Source organism: Myotis lucifugus, unplaced genomic scaffold (genome assembly GCF_000147115.1).
Source record: "Myotis lucifugus unplaced genomic scaffold, Myoluc2.0 scaffold_309, whole genome shotgun sequence".
NCBI lineage: Eukaryota > Metazoa > Chordata > Mammalia > Chiroptera > Vespertilionidae > Myotis > Myotis lucifugus.
Genome location: NW_005871357.1, coordinates 512,392 through 525,450, shown reverse-complemented (window position 1 = coordinate 525,450; position 13,059 = coordinate 512,392). Strand labels below are relative to the sequence as shown.

Here is a 13,059-nt window from a genome sequence, read left to right as displayed (position 1 = left end):
CCAGAACAGCCCCAATGGCCCCTGATTGCCAGCCAGGCCTAGAGACCCCACCCGTGCATGGATTTTGTGCACTGGGTCTCTAATATTATATATTCTCACTTATTCTTCCAAGGTAATCCTATATAATAAAAGCCTAATATGCAAATTATCTCCTGGGGCGGTCATTCGACCAGGAGTTCAACTGGGAGACCCGGTTGCTCGCTATGACATGCACTGACCACCAGGGGGCGGCACGAAACATGGTGGGCATTGGCGACGCAGCCCTGGCAGCGGGTGGCAGTGGAGGTGCTGCCGGCCCCGATGGGCCCCAACTACAGGGGGGTGTGGCGAGATGGTGGAGCAGGTGAGTGGGCGGTGCCAGGCCAAGGCGGGTGCAAGTGGGGATCCGATCGCCCCGCAGACTGGGACCAGTGGCGGCGGTGGGGATTGGGGCTGCTGCCCAGCTCCCAGGCGCTGAGGGAGCCAGGTGGGGTGCCCGGCACTGATCAATCGCCCCACAGGCAGGATGTTGGAGCAGGTGAGGGGGCAGGGCCAGGCCAAAGTGGGGCTACAGGCCTGAGAGGCTGGAGGCTGGAGCTGGGGCTGTGAGGCTGGGGGCACAATCTGGGGTCTGATCTCTGTAGGCCACCCCTAGGGTCCCCATCCATGCATGAATTCATGCACCAGGCCTCTAGTATAATTATAGACAGCTACCCATTTTCTACCCAGATTAAGTTGGGTATTTCAGTACTTTGCTTAAATTAATGTGATGTGTGTGTAATTTTCAGCTTATATATGGTGAGCCATATTTCTGGGCTTTTGAAATTTCACACTGCTGATGTAAACCCAAAATATTCTTTCTGTGGGAGCCTTAAACGTACGTGAGCAGAATAAAACTGTGACGGAGAATCTCAAATGTCTTTTGAAATAGAATTTATGCCAAAATGGAACCTGTTTTCTGCTAAAATGGCATTTGAATTTTTATTTTCTTTTTTAAGTGAATCGAGGATTAAAAACTGAAAACTCTCCTTTGTCAGATCAACCAAGATGGTCTTGTTAAATTCTCTGTTGGCTGTTGAAACAAAGTGGACAGCTTCCGAGTTCCCAAAATAATCGGATTTAACGCTAATCTACTCTTTTGCTTTTAACTACATAATTACGTTTAATTTTTTAAAACCTTAACAGCATGAAAGACATTTTGAATTATGGAACTCTTATATCCCATTTAGATAAGAGGGTAAAGCTATTCAAAGAACAAATTTGAATACTAATAAGTAATAAAATAATTACTTAATTATGTCACAGGAAATCTTATTTAACAAATATTGCTGAATCTTGCCAGTATCTTTTTCTCAGATGAAAGAAAAGATTATCCAGACATACTAGTATATACAAACGTACATTTTTTAAAAAGTTATTTTCAGAAATGGCTTTCAAGAACTTGCCTTTGGCTCCTTAGCAACACTGTTTTGTGGATAACGTTATAATGTTGTTCCTTTGTTTGGTTTTAGTGCCGTAAAGCAGGACTTGCTGTCTCCAAACACTATAAGGTTTACGGGCGTCCTCACTGCGGTCGGTGCCGCAGCAGAATAACCGTGTGTCGCCTGGGAGAGAACAGCAGAATGACATACTTCTGTCCTCACTGCCAGAGCGAAGATGCTCGCCGTGCCGACAGAGGGTGAGATGCCTGGTCAGGGGGTAGCAGTGGCCCCACTTTCATAAAAGGCCATTCATAAGGGAACCACAACGGAATAGCTCTCAGGCTGTTAAGAAGAAGACCTAACTCAGAAGTGTTGGAACCTTGGAGGGAAATAGTGCCCGGCCAGCGTGGCTCAGTGGTTGAGCGCCAACCTATGAACCAGGAGGTCACGGTTTAATTCCCGGTCAGGGTATATGCCCAGGTTATAGGCGTGATCTCCAGTGGAGGGGCGTGCAGGAGGCAGCTGATCAATGATTCTCTCACATCATTGATGTTTCTGTCTCTCCCTCGCCTTCCTCTCTGAAATCAATAAAAATATATTTAAAAATTAAAAAAAATTAAAAAAGAAATAGTAAATAACATCATGAAGAACCAGGAGGAGCCACAGGGGAATTTTGGACCACTTCTGATTCAGTGGCAAGTCCCCAGCTCAGATGTTACTACCCAGCCTTTGGCTGCAATCTTGTTTGCAACGTGTATAGGAGGAGGTGTAGATATGTCAATAACTGGAAAGACGATCTTCAAACATCTTGCTTTATTTAGAAATGACATAAAGCTCTCTTTACAAAATGTATGTCTTATTGGTGAAACAGCTGACTGGTGGTTTTGCCGGTAGCTGAGTCTGTCTGTTGCAGTGATGCTTTCGGGAACAGGGGCAGTAACCACAGGTGGGGCCCAGGAGCCCACTGGGCCCACTGGGGGATGACCTTGAACTAAAACGCCATCGGTCACCTGACCTCCATAACCCCTCCTCTGACAGGTGGACCACAGTGAAATAACAGGAGGATGGAGATTCTTGTCATCATTATAGACCAGCCCATTCACACAGGCCTTAGTAACTTCTGTGGAGAATTCCAGAAGCACCTGAAGAAAATGTAAAACTTTATTTCACTTTTTTTTAAAATATATTTTTATTGATTTCAGATAGAAAGGGAGAGGGAGAGAGAGAGAAACATCAATGATGAGAGAGAATCACTGACAGGCTGCATCCTACACGCCCCACATTAGGGATCGAGCCCACAACCCAGGCATGTGCTCTTGACTGGAATCGAACCCGAAACCCTTAAATTCACAGGCCGATGCTCTATCCACTGAGCAAAACTTCATTTCACTTTCAATATCCTAATGTCCATGTGACTCTTCCTCTCCCCCGATTTGTCTGAAAAAAGATATTTTAGTTTTGCTTTGGGAAGAGAACCTCTTAGTTAAAACATTATTTGAGAAATGCTTCCTGGGGGTATATCAAATATTTTTAGTTGGTATAAAAACACAGTAACAAAACCACGACTCCTTGATCCTGAATAAAATCTTTTATTTGGTATTTCTGTCTTGAACAGCAGTCACAGGGCCCAAGTGAAGATATTTTCTTGAGATAGTTTGCAATAGTAAACCTATGGCATTTGGGTGTATTCATGGTTCTGTAATAGATCCCCAAACACCCGGAATGTATAAGAACAAGGCAGTAATGGCAGGGTTCATGGTCAGCTGTAAAAATTCTCCGCAGCAGGCCGCCCTCGAGAAACACTGCCGTCGGCCCGACGCCCCATCCGGACCACCTTGGGGACCACGTGGCCAGGAAGTGGGAAGAGACCTGGGCGTGTGGGGTCTGCACCCTGATAAACATGCCTTCTGCCCAGGCCTGCGACGCTTGCCTGGCGCCCAGGCCTGCGGGTAAGCATGAACGTGGACTTGGAATGCGTTCCTTCTCACAGACCTTTCATTACACCAGGTCAGGGGCGTACCTTGTTCTAGCTCGATGTCTCTTAACCAGGGCGACACTCCGCTGCATGTACCCCACGCTGACGTTCTGGGGGGCGGGAGGGAAAACACAAAACTCCTGTGCTAAAAAAGAGTGCGCCTGCGTGTCTCAGGAACTGACAGGCTCGCATCTGCGCTCTGGGGTCCTGATGAATTATTCAGGAAAGCTCTGTTTTATGCAGATTTCAGCAACTCCGCAGTCTGTCATTCAGTCCCAAGGTTTCGTCAATGGGGAGGGAGGGTCCCTGTAAGAATATCTTTGCAGGTGGAATAGAAAAGAGCCGCATTTTCCCTCTCTTCTTTAGGCTGCCGCCCCTTGTTATTAAAGTCTGTACCCGGACAATTGTGCTGATTCCATTGAAATCCCACAGAATAAGGCTTTGTGGTTCACAATTTGGAGAATGCGGAACCTGGAGGAAACCGGTGATTAAGAACCTTACATGGATGCGGCCTCTGGCCTCTATTGTATTCTCAGAGTGTTCTTTCCTTCTTCAATTAGAGATGAGAAAGTTCGTTCTTGACTTAGAGACCCCGCATTGTGTTAGCTGTCGGATGGCGGTGTGTTCTCTGGGCAGAAGGAAGGGCCACGGTGCCCCTCGCACAGAGCAGAAGGGACAAAGGGACCGCATCGCTCCTGTGTCTGCCTGTCCCTCCCGAGTCCCTCAGCTGGGAGCCCTCCGAAAGCCAGCCTTGGGTCTCCACCTTTACTGCCTTGACGCGTCCGGCTGTTTTCCTGTTTGTTTGTTTTCTGAGTATGACAGACATCCATCTTAACTGCAATAGAGAATGCCTTACAGTACAGACTCCACAATCTGAGGATGCTGGGTTGAAACATTTGGGATAAATGTTAAATCTCTGTAATTCGTCTTATTTTTAATGAGCCTTCCGCTTTGTCTTGTCATTCCCCGAAACATTCCTGACCCCTCCGGACGCAGCTTCTAGCTCAGGGGTGGGCAAACTTTTTGACTCGAGGGCCACAATGGGTTCTTAAACTGGACCGGAGGGCCGGAACAAAAGCATGGATGGAGTGTTTGTGTGAACTAATATAAATTCAAAGTAAACATCATTACATAAAAGGGTACGGTCTTTTTTTTTTTTTAGTTTTATTCATTTCAAACGGGCCGGATCCGGCCTGCGGGCCATAGTTTGCCCACGGCTGTTCTAGCTGCTGGCTCTGAAGCTCGTAGACACACCACCTCTCAGTTACCACTGCCTGGTGGTAACCAAAGTGAGAGCTGAAGAACCTTCAGAGCAGGGGTGGGGAAATCGCTTGGTCTGGCCCTGCCACCGTATTGGGGGTGAGTTCATTAAATGTTTGGCCAAATAGAACAGGCTGATTTTTAAGTGGATAATTTTGTGTGGCCCGCAAATGATTTTAGAAATATCCACATGGCCCTTGGCAGGAAAAAGGTTCCCCACCCCCGATGTAGCTGCCTCAACGCAATAGGAAGCAAGGGAAAGTCTTTGTGAAACCCAGGTCCGGGTCCCTCGGCGTTGTTAAAGCTTTGTTGCATGTTATGCTTCCTTTCCTAACAGGAGATTAATTATGAATTGCCCAAGCTCACTTCGTGTTATTCGTTCTACATGTTAGTTCACCGTAATATGTGAACTAAATGTTTTCATCAAATAAAACCATGTTTCCAATACTCAATATTACATCTACAGGCATACTGCAGAATTTCTTCTCTCCTTCCAGATTCCAGGCTCGAGAATGAGGAAAACTCCGCTGCCTTGAGCGACGTGGTGAAGTACCCCTGCAACGGCTTCGGAAAGCCAAGCTCAGAAGTGAAGATCAACAGGAAAACTGCCTTTGGAACGACAACCCTGGTCTTGACCGATTTCAGCAATAAATCCAGGCCACTGGGAAGAAAGAAAGGCCCACACGGGATTCTAGATGGGGAATTTCAAAGTCCTCTTCCCACTAGCGTTTGTCTCAGTGACACGCCTCGCCCCTCTGAGGAGAGAGCCAACAATGCAGCTCAACCACCCAACACAACAAGCCTATCCCCCACCGTGTCCAGATTGCGGAGTCCTGCCTGCAAGAGACAGAAAACAGCCCACGGCTCATGTCCCGGCTCAGGAAGTCGCAGCCCTGGGCTTTCTAACAGGTATGATGCTTCCACCTTGATCTCGAAGGCATTTGTGTTGTTGTTTTTTTATTTTTTGTATGTATGTGTGATTTTTGGGTTTTTTTTTAAGTGATCACAAGCACCGGTTTAATAGCAATTTTCCAAACTGAGTCCCTGGGATGGGTTTTGACTTAGGGCTGAATTTGCCGTTGCTATCGATGTAGATAAAGTCACTTGAATTGCATTTTATACATAAAATGTTCACATTTTAAAAATCCAGGGTCTAATTGGCCACTGTAGAAAGCAGTTTTGTCAGGTTCATCTTTTGGAAATATCTATTTATTCCTTCCTTCCTTCCTTTCTTTCTTTCTACATAATTACAACTTTTTGCTTCTCACTTTTATATCAATGTCGTCAAAGTCATCTACACGAAGGAAGCTGAGAGGTCCTCGGCCCTGTCAGTCGCACCTGAGAGATGAGGCTTCTTCCTTCTCCAGTTTATAATGTCAGAGGGGGAGGGAAGGGAATGAAAAACAGAATCCCCCACATCGGTAACAAGTTACTCTTTTCTGCCTGTCACCATGGATGTGCTCAATACAGAACCTTTGGAAAGGACATAAAGAAAAATATTTAAAACACCCATGATCTTACCTGCTATCAGTCACCGCTATTAGCATTTTTATTTTATTTCCTTCCAATGGAAGAAAGCTTTTCTAAAAGGGAGGCTACCATTTGCAGCAGGTTAGTGAGTCTTCTAAAGAGAGAGATCTGAGATTTTTTTAGTGACGTTTCTGCTGGAGACAGTGGCTGCTCCTCAGACAGCCCTTTGGGATGGTGGTGTTTGTTTCCACCACAAAGGCCCAAAGAGCACGTGTGTCTGCAGTGAGAGAGCTGCACGTCCAGCTGGTAAATACTGCCCAGCAGGTGTGCTTATGGACCGCCAGTGCCCCCAGGAGAAGGCCCTGTGGATGTCGCTGAGATACAGAAGTTTAACGGCAGCGTCACCTCTTGCTCTTTAGTGATTATGGCAGCTGCTGGCGCTGTCTGTCCACACCTTCCCTCCGTGTTTAGTCCTTCATCCGGGCTTCCCGCTGGCCCAACCTGACGTCAGCCTCCTTCAGAGGGACAGCGCCACAAGTTTCTTCCCCAAGCTGTTTGTCGGGGAGGTTTTCCTTCTGAAAGGAATGCTGTATATGCAGCATTTTAAAAATTGTTGACAGTATTACATTTCCCCCCATTTTGCTTCCCTCCACCTAGCTCTCACCCCACCCTAGGCCTTCACCCCACTATTGTCTGTGTCCGTGGGCTGCGCATATATGCATGTATGATCTTTGGTTAATCTCTTCCCGTCCCCTCCACCCCTCCCCTCTGAGATCTGTCAGTCTGGTCCATGCATCCGGGCCTCTGGTCCTATTTTGTGTGTCAGTTTATTTTGTTCATTAGATTCCAAATGAACTGAAGGAGAAGTCTTCTTCCCATGCATCCCATCTAGCCAACCGGGGCGGAGCAGAGAGAGTCAGCACGGGCGGGGTCTCAGGTGACCTCAGAGGGGTCTGGCTGCTGGGTGTCTGGTGAGCTGCTGGGTGTCTGTGAGCTGCTGGGTGTCTGTCTGGTGAGCTGCTGGGTGTCTGTGAGCTGTCTGTGCTGATGCACCGATTCTTCCTGTGGTCAGCAAGATGAGGGACCACGTGGCGTACGCTCCTAGACCAGCCTCTAGGAATCCTTAAAGCCTAACCGATTTCTGAGACAGTTTCGGTCCGTAGATGCTTCTGTCTCAAGTTTCCCATCCCAACTCTACATTTACCATCAGTGAATGGTAAATAATCCCGATGATTCCTCCCTGACTGACTTGTAAAATGTTTTGTTTATAATCATGTATAATGACTGCCGTACGTTTCGTCCATCACTCTCTCAAATGATAGACGCTTGAACTAAGGTGTGGGGGCCAGGCTTGAACTCGATCAGCACCCCACCTTCTCTTCCTAACCCTACTTCATGGCTCATGATGGAAAGTTCACGAAGGAGCCGGTGACGGTGTCTGAGTTGGGAGCAGTCCTGGAGAAAAAAATCCTTTTCAAGGAGCCTTTTTGAGCATAAAAGCAGTAGATGTGATCATTTTAAAATATCGTGGCATTTGCTGGACCCAGATGAAATATCCCGGCATATTTTTATTTCCTTGGTGCTTTGTGGAAAATCTCAGACAATTTCACTAACGAATTAGGGACTTAAAAAAACATTAATGGAACCTTAAATTTCAGTGATTTCTTCCTCAGCCATTAGCAGGAGGGTGGTGTGATTAATCACAGCTCACCGCCTCGCTTGGAGACGGTGCGGCGTGGGCACGTGTGGAAAAAAGAAGCCCAGGCCTGAGCCTCTAAACCAATCCAGATCCGCCAGCGAAATAAGCGCCGAGGGATGGGAAGCATTTACCCAGCAGCCCTCCCGCACCCAGCCGCTTCCCCGGGAACAAATCGCAAATTGCTGCCACTTAGTTTATCGTCCCGCTTGTCTGGCAGCTGCCGTATTCGTCTGCGGACAGGACGCCAAAGCAGGAGCCCCCCCGCTCGGTACCCTGCAGAGCAGGGGGTCCCCTGGAGCCCTGGCAGCCAGCTCCGCTTTTCTTCAGTCATTGTGTGATAACTAATCCGCCTTCTGATCTCTCAGTTACTGATCTCATCAACACGTGGATGAGGCCTGTTTTCAGACCGGTCCATAGATACACTTGAATTTTATCCAGCTCCTGGGTTATAAATTAGACAGTGGAACCAATGTTTAAGCCATTAAGAATAACTGCTAGATACAGTTTTTAAAAATTTATATATTTACTAGAGGCCCGGTGCATGAAAATTTGTGCACGGGGGGGTGGAGGGGGGGGGTTCCCTCAGCCCGGCCTGTGCCCTCTCGCAGTCTGGGACCCCTTGGGGGATGTCCACCTGCCAGCTTAAGCGGGCAGTGAGACATCCCTCTGGAAGCGCAGGAGCCCTCGGGTCATGTCCGACTGATGGTTTAGGCCTGCTCCCCATGCTGTCAGTTGGACATTCTTAGCACTGACTAGGAGGCAGGAAAGGCTCCCGCCACCACTGCTGCGCTTGCAGCCTTCAGCCTGGCTTGTGGCTGAGCAGAGCTCCCCCTGTGGGAGCGCACTGATCACTGGGGGCAGCTCCTGCATTGAGCATCTGCCCCCTGGTGGTCAGTGCACATCATAGCGACCAGTCATTCTGCTATTAGGGTCAATTTGCATATTACCCTTTTATTATATATGATTTTTATTGATTTCAAAAAGGAAGGGAGAGGAAGAGAGAGACAGAAACATCAATGATGAGAGAGAATCATTGATCTGCTGCCTCCTGCACCCAAAACCCAGGCATGTGCCCTGACCAGGATTCGAACCATGACTCCCTGGTTCATAGGTCGACGCTCAACCACTGAGCCACACTGGCCGGGCATGTTCTCTCAGTCTAAAATAAAGTGCTGTCCTTTAATGGACTTTATGTAAGTCTCATGGTCAGTACCAGGATCCCAGCCCCCTTCACATTGGGCACGTTTCCGCTCCGCCCGCTGCCTGCTCCTCGCTGAGCCGCGGCTGCGGCTACTACAGCGGCCTTGACCCAGGGAAGCGAGGAAGCCGTCTGTAAGTGGACAGTGGAAGGAGCGACTCCCTGACGAGGCAGGGCCACTGCTGAGCGTTGGCCTGTTGTGAGAAAGCAATGAGAGGAGACTGCGTCTCGTCACTTCGCCCGGTGGGGGGGCAGCTGGGCCTGGGGGTATTTTAGAGGAAATAACAGGGGCCTCACTAACGTGGGGTACGAGGAGAACCGACCATCACAGATGCAAACTAGCGGAGCTGGCTGCATTGCATCACCGCGCAGCTGTGCTGTTATGTGCATATTTAAACGACCTGCTGTGGGCACACAGATGGCCTAGGAAGGAAGTTAGACTTACCTGGGAAAAGCAAGAAATAGCCTTAGCAGTTGTGTGATTACCTGGAGTTGACCAGGGTCCGCTTTTTGATACAATTACTTTGTATTCTACGGGCTGAGGAGCTGTGAGCGATCCCCTTCGCACCATGTGCTGGAGTTGTTTTGTCACCTGTCGTTACAGGGACCCTCAGATGGACACGACAGATGGTGCTTGTGCGCCCCTGGCTCCCGTCCCTCGCTGCAGTCAGCACCACCGCCTCTGTGTCCTCCGGGTCGTGAGCAAGAGTGGCGAGAACAAGGGCAGGCTCTTCTACACGTGTCCCCTTCCCAGGGAAGCGCAGTGCGGGTTTTTCGAAGTAAGTATGAGATTTCTCAGTCTTGCTCTGGTGTAGTTGAATACCGCGGTCATTGAAATGGAGCACGTAGCCTTCCTTTTCCGGTCTTACCTTTAAATTTTAAAAGCCATGTTGACATTTAATCTGAAGCTTGAATTAAAATTCAAGGAGGTTCATCAAATATTTTAATCAAATAATAGCCCTTGTGTTAGTAGAGTGTCTCCTGTTTGTAACCACCGTGTAGAAGTGTTGCCCTTGGTTTATAAAAATAGAAAGGCATTGAGTAATTTTCCCAGGTGGCTAAATAATTCAAGGTACAGATGTGCTCTTCTTCATCTCGGTGCTGTTGTCAAAACCTTCAGGTGCCCTGCATAGAGCTACATAGGAAAAATCATTACCATGCCTTGGGTTTACAGTAAACTTAGCGACTCCTACTGCTCGAGCGTGATCCAACAGTCGTGATGGCACAGTAACAGTGCAGATGTAGGCGATTCCTCACACCTCGTTGATCTGTGCATGTGCCCCTGAAAATGAATGGGAGATGGGAGACAAGAATTGGGTCCTTCTGGGTCCAGCCAGTATGGTTCAGTGGTTAGAGTGTCAACCCATGCACCACTGAAGAGTCTCAAGTTCAATTCCTGATCAAGGGCACTTACCTGGGTTGCAGGTCGATCCCTGGTCCCATTGGGGTGCTTTCAGGAGGCAACCAGTCAATGTGTTTCTCCCATATTTCTCTCTCTCGCGCTCTCTGTCTCTCTCTCTCTCTCTCTTCCCCTTCCACCCTCTCTGAAAATCAATGGAAAAAATATCCTCAGGTGAGGATTAACAACAACAACAATCAGGTCCTTCTGGTCATTCTCACTCTGCATTCCTCAGAGTGTGAGCATCCCACTGTGCTGAGTGTCACTCGTGTTTGACGATACATGCTTTTCAACTGCTCCATTTAGTGCAGTGATGGCGAACCTTTTGAGCTCGGCATGTCAGCATTTTGAAAAACCCTAACTTAACTCTGGTACGTGTCACATATAGAAACTTTTTGATATTTGCAACCATAGTAAAACAAAGACTTATATTTTTGATATTTATTTTATATATTTAAATGCCATTTAACAAATAAAAATCAACCAAAAAAATGAGTTCGCGTGTCACCTCTGACACGCGTGTCATAGGTTCGCCATCCCTGATCTAGTGCGTAACAGAGAAGAGAAAAACGGATCTGTTCCTGAGCTGGGCACAATGTTCAGGTTGGCCTTATTGAGAGGGAAAGTATCTGTCTTCAATGCAGGATCTTCCTAAGGAAGTTCCCAGGGAAAATCTGATTATGATTTCAGATCTTAACTCCAGCACAAGACTGACTCCCTCCTACCACACAGATTGGCTCCTTGGGAAGCTTTTATAGATGTAATGGAGAAATATTAGCAATATTAATCATATCACAGCCTGCTTGATACCCATCTTGAGGCCAAACTTAATAAGAACAAGAGTAGCACAGTGGAACTGCCTAAATTAGTTTGAGTAATTCTGTATTGGATTCATTCTTTGCTTAGGAGACCAAGGAAGTCTAGTATTAGAATCATGAACATTTTCTGATCTTAATAGTGTTTGTTTGTTTTTAAATACATTTTTATAGATTTCAGAGAGGAAGGGAGAGGGAAAGAGAGATAGAAACATCAATGATGAGAATCATCAATCGGCTGCCTTCTGCGTGCCCCTTACTGTGGATCAAGCCCAATAATCATGCATATGCCCTGACAGAATCAAAACCGTGACATCCTGGTTCATAGGTAAATGCTCAACCACTGACCCACATTGACCAGATGATCGTAATAGTTTTACCAGTAACTAAAACAGATCTGCAGGAACATTGGTGTTTGCTTTACAGCAAGACAAAGGAAAGTTCTGAATTATGGCAATTTTCTGTGTGATCCAAGCAAAATTGTAAGAGGTGCTTCTTATAGGAGACTAGAGGCCCAGTGCATGAAATTCATGCACAGGTAGGGTTCCTAGCAGCTTCCAACTGCTGGTTGCTGGCTGGGGCCTCACTTCATTCCTTGCTGCTCACTGGTGGTCAGCGCACATCATAGTGAGCAATCGAACTCCTAGTCAGTGGAACTCCCAAGAGGACACTTAGCATATTAGGCTTTTATATATATAGATAGGCTTTTTCAATGGTAACAATAAATGACTTCTGTCGGTTTTACGACGTCAAATTGATAGTCACAGCAATGAAGGCAATACAGCACTAACCGAAGGTGCCCAGGTCGAACCCCTGGGAACTTCTCACTTCCCTCCATGCTCTTCTGTCTCTCTGTTTGTCCCGGTAGTGGGCAGACCTCTCCTTCCCGCTCTGCAACCACGGCAAACGCTCCATCCTGAGAACAGTGTTGAAGATGGGCCCTAACAACGGAAAGAAGTTTTTCGTGTGTCCTCTTGGTAAAGAAACACAGTGCAATTTCTTCCAGTGGGCAGCACTGGGCCGGGAGTGAACACTACTCCAGGGAGCTAGCATTTCTCCTTCTGCAGAACATCTGGCAGCTCGTCTCTCCAAACCACGCATGTTCAGTCCCCTGGAGTTTATCAGAAAGGTTGTAGACTGTCTATGGCGCATGGTAAAGCCATGCAACATTTGAAAACTGTTCATTTTTTGTGTGTGTTTCATCTTTCCATTCTATGGCTGTATTTTTTTTAACCTTGATGAATGCTATTTGTGTTTCATCAGATGCGCAGTGTATTACACTTACTATGTATATTTAATGTGTTTGTTAATGACAATAAAGTATTTTTAGCATGCTCTTGGTCTCTTGTAACTTCTTTGGGGAAGAAATTATTTCTTTTAGGAGAGGATTAGGCAGCACAATAAAATATTAAGCTCTTCTGTCGGAAATGAATAATTTTCTCAGGTGTCACCACTACTCATGCGATTAAAGGTACTTTTTGTTTTTCTAAATAACATTTAAGAAATGAGATCTTCTTTATGGAAAAAAAATATTTTCTTTTTTACTTTGTATTTTATTCAACAAACAAGTTCCTATTAGATGCTAGAGATATACCAAACATTTGCCTAACTTCAAATGCATTTTCATGGAAAGCTGCGGTTATTCAGAATATAAAAGTACCATGGAAGAACAGAAATTGTCTGTATGGCTTTAGGAGACAAGTTGATTTAAATTTCCCTGATCTTGATTTTAATATCTATTAATTAATTTTTAAAAATAAGTCAACTTCAAAAACTCAATAATGAGCTCTATTTTGTGTCTAGTTTTAAATTAGCTCTCCTTTTTATTTTTCACATTTAGTTC

General features: G+C 46.5%; 1 protein-coding gene across 1 annotated transcript in view; it reads left to right on the top strand.

The window, feature by feature from the left end:
* Nucleotides 1-12,551, top strand: part of NEIL3 (nei like DNA glycosylase 3) — a 34,356-nt gene extending 21,805 nt beyond the window's left edge. The window contains 5 exon segments of the mRNA XM_014465727.2: nt 1,491-1,657; nt 3,183-3,349; nt 5,133-5,544; nt 9,607-9,781; nt 12,085-12,551. Coding sequence (XP_014321213.1) covers nt 1,491-1,657; nt 3,183-3,349; nt 5,133-5,544; nt 9,607-9,781; nt 12,085-12,246 — 1,083 coding nt within the window. The 3' untranslated portion in view covers nt 12,247-12,551.
* The last annotated feature ends 508 nt before the right edge of the window (nt 12,552-13,059 follow it).